This window comes from Eurosta solidaginis, chromosome 3 (genome assembly GCF_040869045.1).
Source record: "Eurosta solidaginis isolate ZX-2024a chromosome 3, ASM4086904v1, whole genome shotgun sequence".
Lineage (NCBI taxonomy): Eukaryota > Metazoa > Arthropoda > Insecta > Diptera > Tephritidae > Eurosta > Eurosta solidaginis.
The window spans coordinates 230,422,715-230,442,079 of NC_090321.1; the positions used below are offsets into that span (position 1 = coordinate 230,422,715).

Here is a 19,365-nt window from a genome sequence, read left to right on the forward strand (position 1 = left end):
GGTGGGTCAAAGTAATGCCCTTAAAGCAGTAGGTTTCAAACTGTGGGTCTCAACCCCTCGGTGGTACACGGCACTCTTTTTCGAGTCTAACGAAGTTAAAATTATCTTGCAACAAACTTTCTTTTGCTTGAATAGAAATATTTTTTTGTACATTAAAAATTAAATATTCCACATCTAACAATCACATAAAAAGTAGTTAATTTTTTTTGTTTTATCGCCATTTGTAAAGAAATCTAACTGACGCTTAACCGTTTAAATGATTATGGCCGTCCAACAAGGCGCACTTCGTTAACTGGCGCCAATTGGTCACACCAAGGGAATTTAAAACGTTTTTCACCTGGTCCCACGAACGTTGTGGGGCTCACTCTTCCTATGCTTCCATAGCCAGGTTACGATAAAAAAACACAATCCTAGCCAGAGCTATATCTTTCATTCGCATAACATAGCCTAGCCTGATTAGCCGCTGCATTTTAATTCGCTGGACTATGTTGATGTCTGCGTAAAGCTCGTACAGATTATCATTAAATCTTCTTCGGTACCGGCCGTCGCCAATGCGTTCGTAAATCTTTCGAAGTAATTTTCTCTAAGACACTCCCAGTGTCGCTTCATCTTATGTTATAGCCCATGCTTCTGCACAATATAGCAATATATTGTACGATAAGTGACTTGTAGAGACCGATTTTCGTTTTCCGAGAGAGGACTTAACTTTTCAATTGCCTACCTAGTCCAAAGTAGCTAGTATTGTCAAGAGTGATTCCAAATAAGCGAAGTCTTTTACTATTTTGAAAATGCTCACGCAAAAATTTGCTGACTCCTTGCTTGATGGCAGCAGGTTCTTCGTTTTGTCCTCATTCACCATCAAACCCTTTCCTTTTCTCTTCTTTTTCCACTTTGGAGTTAGCAGAATTTATGGCGCGGGTGTTCGAGCCGATGATACCAAAGTCGTCGGCACACGCCAGTAATTGTACGCTTTTCCAGAGCGGTTAAATTCTGCAGCTAGTATAATTAAAGAAATCCGATAGGTCACTCTATCTGAAACCTCGTTTAGTTGCGAAGGGCTCGGAGAAATCCTTCCCAATTCTGACTGAGCTGATGGTGTTGCTCACCGTCATTTTGCACGGCCATGTAAGTTTTGCGGAAAAACCAAATTCAGACATAGCGTCATATAGCTGCTTTTGTTCTGTCGAATGCGACTTTAAAATCTGCGCAGGGGTGATTTGTGTCAATTCTTTTTTCGCGTTTTTTCCAGGCGCATGGTAAAAATTTGGTCGATGGTAGATTTACCAGGTCTGAAGATGCACTGATAATGTTCAATCAGCCGATTCACTGTGGGCTACAGTCTTTCGCATAATACACTTTTATGTGATAATTGGAGCAGTTGGCAGGATCTTTCTTCCTGTGGGCAGCTCCGCAGGAAATCCATCAGCGCTCGCGGACTTGTTGTATTTTTGCTATTGACTTATTCGTAATCGGGTGGGGAACGTTAATTCACTTATTTTGTTTTGTTGATTTTCCTACAGGGTGGATAAATAATGTATATTGGAACGATTTTCCGTCATCCCTTGTCTAATTTGGTTTTGAGACAAACCGGTTTCGGCGTTGTGCCATCAGTGTCGATTTTCGTTCTCTCGTTAATTCCTTAATCATCGATTGCGGGATCGGGTTCATCGTCCCTGTACGGTATATCGCCGTATATATTTAAAATAGCAGAGAAGTATTCCCTCCATAATCTAAGTACTATCTGCACATTGGCTACGAGGTCGCCGTTTTCGTTTTTACAGAAGTTTACCCCTAAAAAAGAAGTAAAACCTTCCGTCTGTCACCGCATTTTTCGGTATAATTTTCGGGCGCTATTTTAATGACTTACTTCTTTCTGGAAAAAATTTAGCACTCATGCGGCCCTCTTGAATTCTAACTTTTGGCGCTATCTAAAATTGATTTTGGTTGAATGTAATGAGACTCCTTTTGTTATTGAGTTAAAAATATTTTATGAAAGGAACACACAAACTCACTGGAGAGCTGAGAAGAACCAAAGAGTGACTCTAATTTCAGAAAAAAAAATGCCATAAAACACTAAAGGCATATATAGGTATAAAATCTTCTCAGAAAAAATCCATCTGGTCATGCCAATACGCATGGAAATACTAAGAATAGCACGCACAAATTTGAACAGAATCTCGGTCTAAGTCATCCCGTGGTAATAATGCGCTAGATTATTATAATATTTAATACATTTTTTTTTTTTTTTTTTTTGATTTTCCGACAGGGTGGATAAATGATGTATATTGGAACGATTTTCCGTCATCCCTTATCAAATTTGGTTTCGAGAATAACCGGTTTCGGCGTTTTGCCATCAGTGTCGATTTTCGTTGTGATCTATTGTTATCGTTTGTCTTGTATTTATAGTTCCTAGATACATGAGCAGGTATTGTCAAAATTGATGCTTGTGTACATTTATATATTTATTATATTATTTTATTGTATGTGGTGTGTGTTAATTCAGAACCGAGGGCGGTGTTTACTGATCGAGAGGCAGGTAAAAGTCAGTAATTGTAATTGTTTCACCTTCTTTGTGGATTTGTTGCTTTGGTGCGTGTTTATCTGTTAATTTATTATTCTACCGTCGAATATATTCTGTTGGTATATTTCCATGTTTTCAAGTACGTTTCGACGTTGGCCTTTTGCTTGTATGTCAAGGACCCTGACTGTTTTATTGATGTTTGCTGGGGAACATTCATTTTTGACAATGTGATTCGCGAAGTTGGTAGGTCATTCAGATTTTTTTCTAAACCATATTTGGGTCGCAACTTCAAAAGGTTTGAAAACCACTGCTTTAAAAAGTATATATCGTCTTGGACATCAAAGCTGTAAATTTTGAAGATTTATTAGATTTATTACATGTGGCACAAAGATACAAATGCAAATAAAAAGGAACACAGATGTGTTAGACCATAAATATGCCAATAAAAACGTTCTTTACGAAGCTCGTTTTGTATACTGCTTTATTAATGCTATACATAATATGTTGGTGATGCATTAGTGTTAAGGGGTTAAGTCTTATTTGTGTTTCTCTGGGTCTTTAGTGTCTTGTTTGTGTTACTTTTACCGCATTTATCAGTATTTGCATGAACATGCGCCATTTTGTGTATATATTTTTTATATTTTTTCTTATTTTTTGGCGTCTTACCAATGGAACTTTTTTTTCCAAATTCCCTTCCAATTGAATGATGGCATGAATTGTGACAGGGTAAGCTAAGTAAAACCTATATGTGTGCTTATAATAAGATGGCTTACGAGCTTAATCACGTACGTATTAAATTAATCCTTAATAAAACATTCTTAAACTTGCTGTATAAAACTACCCATTCACACATATTCAGACTGTATAAGATAAATTCAAAGTGTAAGTAAGCCTGAGATAGACTAGGTAAGCTTAAGTAGCCGCAGTTTCTGAGTTTTACAATTTTTTTTTTTTATAAAAAAGACCGACTAATGGAGGGAGACCAATCTCATCCGAATCTAAAAGGCCTCTTTCTTGAAAGGAAAGATCTTAAAATATAAGAGGGTCACAGGGATAGCCACGAATTAATATCCATTAAAAAATTAATTTTTAGTAATTATTTGTTTAGTTTTATTTTGTAACATATCTGTATCGGTTCGGCATAAAAGTAATTATTCAGGATTACTTGGGGTCCTTTGGAACTACGTTGGAATTTATTTGGGTTCAGATCATATTTAAGCCGGAATTATCATTCCTGGCCGATATCGTTATCATTATAGTATTAATAAGGTGATATTTAGCACAAAAAATAAGGAATTTAAAAGGAATCCCTAGGAATAGCATATTTAAACTTCATTACCATTCAATAGACATAACGTACCAGAACTGTAAATAAAGCTTAGTTAGACTGTTCAATGAAGCTGTCCAAATTTCATTTACAATGAACGATTTCCTTGCTTATTTGTTTGTGATCAAATTTGGTTGCCTTTTTTACAATCTAAAATCTATTTACAATAATTTATTGCAACCAAATTATATTTTTTTTTTGTGATTTTGAAATTTATAAATAACAGCACAACTGTGCTCTTATCTAATGGTACCGTATTACAGTTTTACAAAAAAAAAAAAATCAAAATGATCGCATTTTGTAGTTTGATTATAATTACAACTTGTATAGAATGATTTTAGCTGCAAGCAATGATTGTAGCAGAAAAATGATTGCAATCATAAACATACTAATGATTTTAGATCGTTATTTTAAAGCAATAATTTTTCAATAAAGATTTTAAGAAAAACGTGATTGCAATCAAATTTTAATTTAAATCTAAGGTGGTGACAATATTTTACAACTCTGGGAATAAGGGACAACTATTCCAACTTTGGTGGTAACGAAAAGGAAAATTGATGGAATTTATCCCTATAGGTATGAGCAACTGTCAACCAATTGTTTGTACTCACACCAATCCCTGAATATTTTGCGATATTGAAATAAAACTTTGTGTTACGAGGTATTTCACGGTCAATTTATAATTGTCGGCAGGTTTAACCACTACATGATGCATCTCCGCAACAACTGACCAGGTAAATAAAAGGCTTTTCGTAACAACTATCCCATTTTGATAGAACCTGAAAATGTTCAACACCTAAAATTTCCTCTATATGATGTAGTAATAAGTAAATGAATAACTAACTTGTTGCCGAGATTGAGATATTTCGTCAACTTCCTCAGTTACCCAGCAAACTAAGTTTCTAGCGTTAAAAATATTGTGCTTTTACATAAGAGTTCTAATGTAGTTCTCTAATGCATCTCTAATCGAAAACTAGGTTAGAGAACTAGATTAGAATTCTATTAGAGAACGATTTGAGAAACACTAGAAATACGATGTTGTTTAAAGAACGTGAAAAGTTGTGCCAAAATATTGGTAGTTCCAAAATCAATTTTTCATTTGTAATAATTGAAAGAAGTGAAGATGAATAAAAAAAAGTTGAAGAGGGATAGTGAGCAAACAATTCATATTTTCAATAATAAAGAAATAAGTGAAAGCGAAAATTTCGTTTAATTTAGGCTTTAAATTATTATAGGAAGCCTTTGAAATATATTCGTAATAAATAATTGCTTTTAATTCAGCTTCGTTTGAAAATTCACATTAGAAATATAATAGAAATTGAAGTTGGAATTCGATTAGAATTCTAACACTTTTCTCGATATCGTATATGGGGTATATTCTAAGCGCCCTAACCCCAGTCGTTGGGTTGTGCTGCACAAGCCTTTCAGGGGTTGCCAGCGCAATTTATTGCTTCTCCAACCCAATTGTCAACCTCACTACCCGTGGTGAATCCTGTGTTTTAGAGCAACCGAGGCTTTGCCGAGGTTCAATGTGGTTATATTAAATGGTTCTCGATATGGTCGTGGTTGTACTTTAATGGTGCTTGTTACCGTACCGGATCTATATCCTGTAGAGAACCACCAATATTGATAACACTCCCCAAAACCTTCGGAGAGTGTTTGTAGAAAATTACATTAGAAATCGATTGGTATTATTATCGTTCTCTAACATAAATGTTTGTTCGGTTAGCGCGCTTTAACCATGAAGTTACAACAACTTCAATAAGACCTGTACTTATAAAGAATCAATGAGAATATAGCTTTTCCATATAATTAACTCTTTCCTTACAGGTTTTCAGTGACTTTAATTTAATGTGGCCTCAATATGTGTAAATGGGCCACAAATGGATTAAAAAATTTAACTTAAGCTATTATAAATGATGCTTGAATTTCTGTAAATCGAAAATTTGTAAAAAACTAATAAATAGCCTTTATGTTACTATATTATACTATAAACAACATCTGTTAAGAAATTATAATTTTTATTATTAAATGAACAAAAGAAATATGCGTGATTTTAGACTCATTGCTAGTAAAGCTCCATATTTCTTAAATAATAATATTTTCTCAACACCCTTATTCATTTGTAAATCTTTTATATCTTTTATTGCAGATAATTACAAAAAAGTTACGTATACGCACCGGTAGCCGTCTCTTCATGTAGCACAGATATGTTGGGGTGTAATTGGTTGGTTAAAAAAAATTACTTGCTTATTATTCTGTTGCGTCGAGGATCACGTTACTAGCAATGAATGAAAAATTTTAACAAGACATAATGACACCTACATAAAACCACATAATAATATGAAAAAGCGAAAATTAAGTATAAGTATTTTCGCGTGCCAGATTTGATAATTGTTCTTCGTAAATTTCAGCATTGCGTTTGAGTACATCCGAAAGGAAGCCAAGAATACGCTCGAAAGCACTTTTTTCCAAATCTTTGCACACACATTTAATGATGATAATTGATTGATATATCGATTAAATAATAAATAATATAAATTGAAATTAATTTTGTTAAATTTTGATAAAAATTTTTGTTTATTTTGAAATTTTATTAAATTCAATTTTATTAGAAAGCATTACAAGTAAATAACAAATGAAATTACAAGCTATAAAAGTTGTATATATAGGATAACTTAAGTAAAAGAAAAAAAGGCAAATCGTTGGCTTAGTGTGTAAACCTGCTAAAATAATAGAAAAAAGGCTCAATATAAAGTTGAGTAGCATGGCTAATCAACAAATGACGCAATAAGCTAACTGTGTGAAACTTAGCCCCAAGTGGCGTAAAGAAGTCTGATGGCATATAGACCGCCGTCAGCCAGGGAACTTGTGAGGTATTTATAGAGACATACTTACCGTGATTCACGGATGCGACGAGCATTACTATGAAAGACATCCGCGCTTGTTCTCCGGATATCAACGTCGCAAGTATTGTAGACAAACATAAGATACTATGGGCTATCAAATCTTGCGAACCTTTTAAATCGGCGGTACTGGATGGAGTGATACCATCCATATTGCATGCCGCGCGTGACAAAATGATACCCCATCTACATAGTGTTACGAATATTAGCAACACTAAGGGGTACTGTCATCTCTAAGCCGATGCTAAATAGTGACTTGTATGCACATAACCAAATTAATCATTATGTCTACACATATGTACGTACACGCAGCAGAGAAGCAACGCACAACAACATGCATATATATGAGATACTCCTGAAATTATGAAATAATTATGCAAATATTACTCACAAACACACGCGCATGATCTGTGAGAGAAGCTATAAAAATTATGCATCTATAGTTAAAGCTGAGAAATTTATAGCAGATAACCAACTAGGTGATTCTGGATATGGAAGCGCCTAGAAGATGCGAACAAGAAATCATAGAGTATAAAAGGCAGCAACAGTAGAGGCGCGACAATCAGTTTGATTTAAGCACTCCATATGTCGAGCAATAGCAGTGTTATTTTTGAAAGTACTTTAATAAAGGCCATTTTGCATTATTGAATAGTGGTGTTATTCATTCAACAGTTTAGTGATTCGAACGCTAACAGAAAATTGCAAATAAGGGGAATTGCAGTAAATTCGTTACAATAGTATATTTTCAAGATGCCACAAAATGGCTATACTGCTCTAGAAACCTGGAAAATTGTACAGGTGGTGTTAATTCGTAAGGCAGGGAAACTAAACTACTCGAAATCCAAATAGACTTATTGACCTGCATTTAAGAGAAAACGCTCACTTCTGTTGGATGAAAGCGAATTGGTGAAAAGCGCCTTTTATGATGTAGTCAGCGCCAGCAAGAAATCACTGAACTGCAAAGAGTATATGCTGGCAACATTTAGGGTGCCTTCAACGACGTTCAAACAGGGGCCATCTGCAGGCCACATATACGAATTGACTCTAAACTTTATAGTTGTATGGATCGATTCTATGCTCATGAGTAGTATCAGCCAACGCAACTTTAAGAGCTGGCTCAGTATGTAAAATAGCTACCAGAGGCACCCCTCAGGCCGCCTTAATGATATCGCCCTCTCTATAGATATTGGTAGTTAAGGAAGTTCTAGCAATCTTCAGGGCAGAAGAACCTAGTGTAGTCACATACGCTGACGACTTAGTGGTTCTGACCACATGAAAAGCCCTGCCAATGATGAGCCAGCTCTTGGAAACGGCACTATGCGGTATTTTGATATGGACTGGGGAAAAGGGTTTAAACGTAACTTTTCACTCAACTTTGCAAGCGTTCGAGCAGGGTTTTGGCCGCGAAAGGAAGAAACTCTACGTCAAATAGAATTCAACATGTAGAAACTAACCAAATAAAGGCAAGGGACGATTATACAGGATATGGAAAGGGACGACTAAGCGGGATCATAACTGACCTAACGTTTGATACTGACCATTTCATGGCGGTGGTTGACTTCCAGGTGCAGAACATAATATATCCTTCGTTAAAGGAATGGGAGAGAAGCCTAGTCTAAGGACATTAAAAGCTACACAATTATTAATTAGTGTAAGGACATTAAAAGCTACACTTTTGGCTTGGAAATGAAAAAGGGAACTGGAGCCGGACTGTACCCAAATTAGCTGCAGGTAAATCAAATGTACCGACTTCCTGACTTATGCTGAGTCTTTTAGGTGGAAGGGTATGCCATACAAAGAGCAGCCATACTACTCCAGTACAGTTTGGTCCCTGACACCAATATAACGATCTTTGCCGACAGCCAGACCACCGCAAACCGCTGGGTTATCTCCTGAGGAAAGTAGAGTAATATGAAATAAGGGCAACGTTCTGTTTAGATAGGAAAGGAACTAGCTTCCTTCTCCAGCTAAAAAAAAAAAAAATAAATAAATAAAAAATTCGAAAGTAATTTTTGAAAAAAATCTGACTTAGCAAGTTTACACTCTAAGGACCGATTTCACCATCTTCGGTTAACGTTGGCTGCACTTGTTCGCCGATATGTCAGATAAAGTACCAGTTAGCGCTAACTGGAGACGGTGAAAACCGCACTAAAGCGACGAAGCGCATTTTTATGGCACTACAATGTTTTTCTTACGATATTTTCAAATTATCAAAGTAAATACGTAAATCATCATCCAAATAACGGTAAGCACTAATGCCACTCTCTAATAAATTGGCACATTTGCCTAACATACGCTCAAAGCAAATTTTATCTAAAACTAAAATTACGATATTTATGCAAGCAAACATACATACACACATACATATGTACATTTGTAGAAAGATACAAAAGATAAGGGTAAAAGATTTAACAAGCACAAGCGGTAGAATAAATTAAGGGTTTAAAATTTGATTTATTTTAACAAAGCAATAAATGAAAATTTTAAAATAACGCATTTTAAAAGTATACGAAATTAAATATAATTATTTTAAAGCATAGTGAATAAAAAAAATTGTTAAAAATTATGTTTTGGAAGGGAAAAATTAAAAAAAGAAAAAACAAACAAATTAATTAATAAGGAAATGTCTAGGTATATGGGAAAAATGAAAGTTTAAAATTATAGCTACTACTACACTTACGAAAAAGCAAGAAAACAAAACTTATACATAAAAGGAATTTAACAAATTTCAAGTTTAAATTCACCATCATCAATCAATGCAAATTTATGCATCGGGGTTTGAAGTAAAACTTTCTACCACAATCGTTGATTAAATATAGTTTGGGATACTGTCCTTGTTTTGTTATGCAACAAAGATAAGCGGAATCCTTGAAGCGGTTGCATTTCGCTAAGACTTTTCAGTTTCTATCTTTGTTTTGTATTCACATCTAGCGGTAGCGTTTCTCTTTATCGCATTGCCGTTTTTGTTTTGCATATCGTACCTTAACCGTAATTTGAGTACAATCAATCAAACTATCAATTTTCGTTTTTCGATAACTTTGTCGATCTGTTCACAAACAGGCTCAACCCAAGTCACGTGTTGTTGTTGTACAACTTTTGTCCAATTGCTTTCTGCTGCATATATGTATTTTAATTAGCATACATACAAAGTATGTTCTTTAAAGAGATTTACAGGTATAATCTCACCTGCTGTAGCCTTATCCGCCTATATCTAGACGTTGATCTTTGATTTGACATAGTGATAGACAATAGTGTGGAAACCCCAGCGGGTTAGGGGGGTTTGTATATACCCACGGTAGGTATGCCTGTCGTAAGAGGCGACTAAAATACCAAATAAATTCAAAAGTTTGTGTAGCGCAACCCTTTCAAGGGGTTGCCAGCGCAATATATAGCTTATCCAACCCAATTGTCAACCTCACCTATCCGTGGCGAATGCTGTTTCATTAACAGCCGAGGCTCTGGCTACCACGAACTCCTCGTAGATTTAGGGGGTGGAAGGGCGATATGGCCTAGAAGGTCGCATGTGTTCATATCAAATCGTTCCCGAGATGGTCAGGCTTGGTACAAGAAGGTACCGGATCTGCATCCGGCAAAGAACCGTCAACATCGATAACACTCTCCAAGGCCTTCGGGGAGTGTCCTTATCGCTACAACAACAACAAAAACATTGTGGAAAGATGTACTATATTTTACGAAACATAATTGGAAGGCTCTACACTTATTTTATTTCCAGATAATTTTGGGATTTTTTCTGTCATCATTTCGGACTGTTTTCTGGATCGACTCAGGGCTATTTCCAAATGATTTTCATTTCGCAGACATCAACATAGTCCAGCGAATTAAAACGCAGCGGCTGCTGGCTAGGCCATGTTATGCGCATGAAAGATGATGCTGAAAGTATTTTCATCGAAAACTTCTACAGAAGCAGAGGAGGAGGGCGGACCCCACTCAACTGGAAGAGCCATATGGGAAACAATTTAAATACCCTTGGTGTGACCAATTAGCGCCAGTTAACCCCACGAAGCGCGCCTCTTTGGACGGCCATAATCATTAAAACAGTTAGGAGTCAATTAAATAAGACTAAGTGCGGTTTATTACGGGATTGTTTTTGGCATAATTTGAGAGCTATTTCGGGATAATTTCACGACATTTCCGCCAAGCTTCCTCGAATTTGTTCACCCGTTATGGTGTGATTGAGTTAAAAAGAATCGAAGCATCCAGACAACCCATCTTTCACATTTGTAATAAATGTATGTACAGATGTATATATGTATGGGAGCATTTCCGGATTAATTGGAGGCTATTTGCAGATCAATTCACGGTTTTCTCCGCATTTGTTTCGGGATTCTTTCGGCAGCTATTGTTAACTTATTTCAGAACTATTTAGAGGCGGTGTCGGAATTGTTTAAGGGCGCTTTTAGGGGATATTTCAATCTGTTAGAGATAATTTCGGCGGCTGGAGGAAAGTTCTGGGATCAAGTCCCGGGCAAAAGCCACCGAAAATTTAGAAAAACGTTGTTTTAATACGAAAAAAATTTGTCTAAGCAGACTCGCTCCTCGGCAGTGATTTGGCCATGAAAACGTATCAGTGAAAATTTATCTGCCTTGCAGACACCGTTAGGAGTCGGCAAAAATATGTAGGTCCCGTCCCGCCAATTTGTAGGAAACATTAAAAAGAAGCAGAAAAATAAGTAGAGCACAAATTGGAAGTGACGCTCAGCCTAGATCTAATAATTGGAGGTAAGTCGCGCCAAGTTATAATTCTTTTTTTCGGGACCGTCTAGGGGTTGTGAGCGAGATCCCTTCGGGACTGTTTCGCATCAATTTGCTGCTTGTTTTCGTGAATGTATCCCCGAGATCATTAAGCGACTGTATCGGAAGGAATGCTATAGGATATTTTTGAACTATCGAAGGATCATTTCGAGTTTGTTTTAGAAAATATTTCAAGACCATTAATGGATCATTTCGTAAAGAAGTTTTCAAGGAAGTATTGCTCCCATCTTTTTAAAAAATGCAGTATATTGCTCTTTTTTTTTTGGATCATTGCGGGTTTATCTGCGAACAATTTCGCGATTGTATGCGCTATAATTATGGACACTTTCACAGTTATTTTCTTGACTGTGACTCTTTAAGGTTCATATCGGGGCACCACGCAATGAATTTCTCTTGTATTTTCTTCGTGCGTAAGTGTAGGACACTATTTATGGTATGGTAGGACACTATTTTAGGTATGCTATTTGGGAGTAGTGATGGACGATACAGCGATTTTGAGCTATCACAAATAGATATGGCGATTTTTGAATCGGGGCTATTAGCGATCGCTTTAATTTATTTTTTATAAGCGAATCTGCAATTTTTATACTTGGATATAAAAAATGAATGTTTAAGTTTGTTTACCGGAGTAGATTGAATGTTATACATTAATTTAATTTAGTATAAAGAATATTCGAACCAAAATGGGAATAAAAAAAAAATTTGTACCTTTTATGTAAACTGATGTAATGTGAAATTCTAATTTTCTGAGATATTATGATATATATTATTAACTGGCTGACGACATTATATTCAGTCTCGTATTACACTCAATGAGATGTATTACAAGCCAAACTAATAAAACCGCACTGCGTTTTTTTAACGCACCCAAACAACCGGCGTTTTTTGCCCTAACCCAAATAACACGCGTTGCGACAACGTAAAGCATGTATGCAAACGTCAAATCTAAATGTCATGCAGAACAAAAATTGCAAATCGAGTTAGGTTTTCACACAGCAAATTCAATTTGGGTTGCTCTCATACAAGTTGTATGTGCATGAGACATTTTTGACAGAAAATGACTTGAGTGCGTTTATATTAGGTTGGCTTGTTAAAACGGATTTTAAATAAATTAATACAACCAAATTTTCGCAGCCAACCAGATTAAAACGTAGTTTATAAAAATATCAATTCAAAATAACGTCGCCTGAAAGAGCAAACTAGCTAAAAGTAAACACAACCGAGTGAAGAAATATAGCTTCAAGAAGAAATATCGGTATTGGCGAAATGCTGCCAAAATGCCAATCACTGATATATTTGGTTAGCAATAGCTATCGCTATTAGCGATTTTTCATTCACGGCGATGCAATCACCAATAGCGAAATATCGTTCCATCACTATTTGGGAGCATACTGCAAGAAGAGGGGAGAGGAAAGTAAAGGAAGGAAGTCAAAACTGGAGGCTGAATCGAAAACGAACGGCGTGTTAGTTCTTTGTTATCGGTTTGTTGTTGGTTTATTATCATCGGATTACGGCATGTTATCCATTTCTTATCGACGAGTTATCGGTTTGTTATCAAAAAGTTCTAGATTCGCTATCGAAAGCTATCGATTTTTCCTTAAATTATCAATTTGATATCGTGAAGTTATATATTTCTTATCCGAGTGTTATATCATTTTCATACAGAATCTTAATCGAATCAATACTATTTAATGAAATAATTAAGTTTCCCTTTTCATATAGGGCCTTTCACTTCATTAAGCGAACATCTATCAGCAGCCCCAAAAAAATAAAATATTTCGTCTTTACAAAAAATAGTTACCAGTAAAATGGAATGCAGCCGTTTCCTTCTTAACTATAAATACAATCAAAATAAAATGCATGCGCAACTACCTATAGACGTTGCACCTAACCAAATTTGTGCCTATATTCGAAAAAGCCATATTATCTTTTGCAGCAAATGCAGCGAAAATTAAATTTTGAATTTGTTCGTGCTTATCTATTTTTCGTAAATTATTGTAAATAATTAATTTTTGATTGTCATTTGTTACATTCGAAGCACCAAGCAAAACCGACTGGATTTCTCACTCGATTAGGCATTCAATAAAGGAATAACGAGATAATTAAGAATTGGCATTTTTTATTGAAGATTGAGTTCAATTCGGGCTTTAATGTAGAAAACTTAACTAATTATTTCATTAAGCCTCTGTGTGAAATTGCCATTGCTGGTTATTGATTTGTAGACACTGACAAAATTTCAATATAAAATCGATTAAACGTCTGGAACCCGTCGATAACAAGCCGACAAGAAACCAATAAAAAGCCGATGTCTCGGCTATAAGAAGATGATACTATTTGATAGCCCGACAATAATCATTCGCTACCGAAATTAAGTTGATAATACAACAATAGCTTCTTAATATCGGTTGTTACCGATAGGAAGCCAAGCAGACTCTCAAAAAGACCGAAATTATTTGCTTCTGGTAAAGTTACGTCTGTTGTGGTTTAACTTCAGCTCCTGAGCGAGCTCTTGTTAACTCGAAAGCATTCGTTTTCTAGATGTTTAGCAATGTTTACACATCGAACATCACGAATACTTAGTACTCACGTTGTTTTTTTTTTTTTTAAAGGGGAATACAAAATTCAAAGCAAAATGCAACACAGTATCTTCAAAATCAATGAGTGTGGTATAATACAAAAAAAACTTTTTTTAAATTATTAAATAGTAATATGGAACAAGAACTACTACTACAAGAGTAATTAAGTCGATATGTTTTTGTTGTTTTTTTTTTTTTAATAATATTTTCAATACTTACATGCCACTTTAACATCGCCATCAGCATAAACGGAAGCAGCACGTGGTCGGTGTGTAACCAAAGCCAACTCACCGAAATATTGACCTTTTCCTAGTCTTGAGATTTCAATCTCTTTGCCGTCCTGATCCATTTTCACAACAACATTTCCATCCTCAATGAAGTACATGCCATTGGCGGCGTCGCCTACAAGTAAATCGCGCATGTAAATTTTATGTTTCTAAAAAGATATTTAAAAAAAATTGAATTGTTTCTACCTTGCTTGATGATTCTATCAGAATGTGAAAAGGCTTTGGTAACGAGAGCATCAGCCAAATTCATTCGCTCATAGGACTAAAATGTAAAATATTTGATTAGTTGAATTAAAGACGCTTTACATATAAAAAGACATTCAAGATATATTCAGAATTTGTTTGGGTTTATTGGGGCTTTTCAGCCGATAAATTTATAAAAAAATTTCTAAAAACATTTAATAAATTATAATTAAAAAGTGCTTTAAAAATGCTTCCATACATTAAGCAATAAAAGGCAGTCCCGCATAACAATAACACCCAACATTCATGTGCTTTTCCCGTTTCGATGAATTTTTTTCCATCTTCTTCAGGGGAGGTTGTATTTTTTTTTCACTTCCTCCTACGCGTTTCTATGGTTTTCTTTCATTTTTGTCAGGGATACTATATATTCAAATATTATGCTTAAATGTACAGACTCCCTGATGAAGATAAAAAAATGTATCGAAACGCGTCGAAGGAAAACTTTTGTTTTGTTTTCTATTTATCGGTCGCAATCATTGTGGATAAAACAAGCGTGATATGTTATACGTCAATCTCCTGAGAGGATGTTTAAGATGGCTACTTCTTAGCGTTTTGGCAGCGTTTTGACAGAATGTTCAATATGGCGATGCATACTGCCGGCTATCTTCAGCGGGTGATAAAAAGAGATACAGAATGAGACCACTTTAGTCAATTAAAAATCAGGTGATCGGTTCTATTTGTAATTTCGACGTCTATGCAGAAGTTATCACACTTGTCTTATCCACAATGGCCCCAATAACCACAAGAATAACAAAATATCGCCGATCATACTAGTGAATTTGCATCATTGCATCGCTGTGACAACTTATTGACTAGCATGTAGGCCTCTTTTCACTGAACTCATCAAATCGAAATTCTTTTCCTTAATTTTCAATTTACCTTCAACGCTTTTAACATTGGTACACTATCCAATAGCGTTTCGTACATTTTTCGCTTTTTGAAAGCAGATTTTAGTAGAATGCGACGGAACGTTTGACGATCCATAGCCCATAATAGACCCTCTGTAACAGCTTGTATGGATGCGGCTCTGGAATCAAATGAAAAATATGAAGTTGCAATCAAAATTTTTGGAAAAATATTTTAAAGGTTTGTTACTCTACAAAATGAAAGACAGTAATGCCAGCAATAATTCGTTTATTTACCTTGGAACATTGTAAAGCAGCGCTAATTCACCGAAAATACCACTATTGTCATAAGTAGAAATATGATCGCCATTACAAATTACTTTGTAAACTCCACTGGAAATGAATGGAAATAGAAAAATTATGATTATAGATATGAATGAGAACCAGAGCCTAATACGAGAAAAAATTTTAAAAAATTAATGCGAATTTCGAAATACCTATAATTTCTACTTTATAAGACTAAAAATGATTGGGATACAAAACTGTAGACATTTTTCGTAAAAGGTTTAAAAGTCTTCGAATTTTTGCGCAAACGCTTTTGATATTGCTTTGCATTGGTACAGTGTCAACATACGCAGAAGTTTTCTCGAAAGCTATCGAAAAAAAAGAATTAGTAGAAATTACCACTGCTATTTTCGTTTACGCTGCTGTAGCTGCATGGACTGAGTTTTCAGGACTTAGGGTAGAAATAAGTAATTTCTTTTATAATGTCGTTGTAGCGATAGTCGACATGTAAATCCGGCTCCAGTTCAAATTCGAAATTAATAAAAATGCACGAATAATGTTCCCAAAGACAATAGCATCAAATAATTCAGTAAAATTTAAACACAATTTGAAATGTCCTACTATGCATCGGCATCATTATATAGATCTATAACATTTTCATTCATTCATTTCATTTCATTTTTTTATTTGCTTAACTAAAGCAAAAAAATATGTATGTGTCCAATATGCGCTTTCGTTCGTCAAATTTATTTGATGAGTAACTTGACGCAATTGAGTACCAGCGCCTGGAAGAATGCTCTATTTAGAACGAATTCTTCTTAAACTTTGCCATCTATCGATATTTTACTTCCTTTATATTAGGTCGGTTGAATGTTTGTCCGCTTTTCATACAAATCTTGCAAACGATTTTTAAGTAACTTCTCATACAAACGTGAAACTTTACACATAGATTAGAACACAGTGACAATGCAACAAAAGGAAAACAAACCGTTAGGTGGCGCACGGATCGAAATAATTAGATTAGAATTTTAACCAGCTTTTAAGTAACTTCTCGATGAGCTAGAAACTTGAAATTTCAAACTTAATTCAGAGGTCGATGTCAGCCGATGATACGATACAAAAAAATTCGCTAGGGGGTGCACGGACTGACATATTTAGAAAAATCGTACGAAACGGAGGGAATTTTGGGATTGATTTTTATGTAAGTTCTCATTGAGCTACAACTGTAAAGCTTCACAGATAAGATAAGACGCCGAGAAAATGTAAGAAAAGGAGAAAAATTCCGTTAGGAGGCGCACGGATCGAAATATTTAGATAATAATTTGGAAATTTGAAACCGGATTTTAAGTAACTTCTCGATGAGCTAGAGGCTAAAAATTTAGAGCTTAATTCAGAGGTTGATGACACGATAGAAAAAGTTTCGCTAGGGGGCGCACGGAAAAATCAAACGGAACGAAGAGAATTTTGGGATTGATTTTTATGTAAGTTCTCATTTAGCTACAAGCTTAAAACTTAACAGATAGGTTAAGACGCCGAGAAAATGTAAGAAAGGGAGAAAATAAAAATAAAATAAAAAAATTTTAAGCACTTCCTTTATATAAATGGACAAAAATCAGCGAAAAATGTCTCCTTATATAAACACATATTCTTCCTAAACTTTGATTTTTAAATTTTGACATAGAAATTGCAAAAAGTAAAAACATAAAGGTGGAGCGCAATTGATTGACTAATAATATCTCCTTTCCTACCAACTTTCCAATCCAAGTAATGTGCGCTCCACTTTTACCTTTTTCTTCTCATAAATATTTTTGCAATTTCTATATCAAAATTTAAAAATCAAATTATTTATATTAGGCCAAGAGACAATTTTAACAATATTTTTATTGGAGCTTTTCGGCCGAGGGTTTTTTTCCTTCTTAATAAAATAACGTTTTATTTAGCCATCCTACGCGTTTCGACGCAATTTTTGCGTCTTCATCAGGGATTTTTTAATCATAATTAACAAAAAATAATTAGTTGTTAATGTACAAAAAATTATGATTAAAAAATCCGTGATGAAGACGCAAAAATTCCGTCGAAACGCGTAGGATGACTAAATAAAACGTTGTTTTATTAAGAAGGAAAAACCCCCGGCCGAAAAGCTCCAATAAAAATATTTCTTAAAAATCAAAGTTTAGCAAAAATATGTCTTTATATATTTTTTATTTTATTTTAATTTTATTTTCAAATATCGAAAATATTTATCAAAATAAAATATTTTGTTTCAGTATCAAATTATAATTGCCGCCATCCATATTGGTAGAATCTTTTTAAGTTGCATCCGCTATTCATACATAAATTGAAAAATCTTTTATAAATCTTATAAAATAAAGTCGCTAAATAAATATAAATCTTATAAAATAAGTACGCACATAACTTCACACAGACTGCTCCGATTTTAAAACGGTTTTTTGCATTTGAAAGCCTAGCTACGTGAGATGGTACAGTTAATATATTTTGAAGGTATATATTATAGGGGCGTGGCAAATTGCCAAAATGTAGTAAAAAATTATAAAATTTTTGTTTACACAGCTATACCGCATAAACGGATGGATGGATTTAAAGAATTCCACTTTTCAGTAAAACTTTGAAACGTTTACCTTCGTTCTGCATCAAAAAAATACTTGATTCCTTTCTTATATCAGTCAAATTGTTTAAACAAAAGTAAAATTTTTACAAAAAAATGCGTGTGTGTGGTTGTTCGGTGTCAACTGTGCGCGCAAATTGCTTTTGATTAAGGCGACACATAGCATTCGCTACGTTATTTAACTTCGGGAGTACATTTATATGTATGCATGTATTTTCATATCATATCAGCTTGACATATGTATGTACATACATATTTATGCGTTGTTGCCAAGTTAATGCAACATAAATGGTTAAGAATGCAAACATCTCTTCAAAAATACTCTTTCGTTAAAAATATTGAACATTTCCTTAAAATTCTTAAACAAAAGTTTTATTTTTTTGGTATTTTTGCATGTATATGCTAATATTTGTGCACTAAGGAAATTTAATTCTTCAATATATTTTTTATGCTAAGGTAATCCTGGGATGTGTTTATACAATATGGCTGTCAAATGGAAGCTTTTTATGAGTACTTTGATACAGGGAATTTTTCGTACCCCTGGGTGACTAGGGTTTCGAGATATTTGCCAAAACGTGGATCAGGGTAACACTAGGATGTATTTTTACATTATGAGCATCAAATTGAAGCTGTTGATGAGTGCTTTAGTACAGTTTTCATATCTATTGGTGACTATGGTTTCGAGATATAGGCCAAAACGTGGACCCGGATACCCCTAGAATGTGTGTGTAATATGGATATCAAATGAAAGCTGTTGCTGAGAGCTTTAAAGTAAATTTTTTTGTTATATTGGATTAGGCGCATCAACCTGGCAATACTGATAAATATGAATGCGAAGCCGAAATAAAGACATGAGTTAATAATACTCACATACCTATTTACATACGTACTATTCGATTTGCCGGAAATTTGGTATATAAATTTGCCTATATTAGTATTTACGATCCTTTTTTCCGGGAAGTAGACCAGAGACGGA

At 34.7% G+C, this 19,365-nt stretch overlaps 1 protein-coding gene across 8 annotated transcripts in view; it reads right to left on the reverse strand.

Moving 5' to 3' along the window:
- Pka-R2 (cAMP-dependent protein kinase type II regulatory subunit) overlaps positions 1-19,365 on the reverse strand; it is a 405,682-nt gene that overhangs the window by 11,563 nt on the left and 374,754 nt on the right. For 7 of the 8 annotated variants that reach the window (XM_067775444.1, XM_067775442.1, XM_067775447.1 and 4 more), the window contains 4 exons: positions 15,776-15,871; positions 15,513-15,660; positions 14,577-14,652; positions 14,323-14,505 (listed from right to left, as the gene is read on the reverse strand). In XM_067775444.1, the coding sequence (XP_067631545.1) occupies positions 14,323-14,505; positions 14,577-14,652; positions 15,513-15,660; positions 15,776-15,871 (503 nt within the window). Of the gene's footprint in view, positions 1-6,421; positions 9,074-14,322; positions 14,506-14,576; positions 14,653-15,512; positions 15,661-15,775; positions 15,872-19,365 lie in introns of those variants that run through there. The other variant, XM_067775449.1, reaches the window with a different exon arrangement.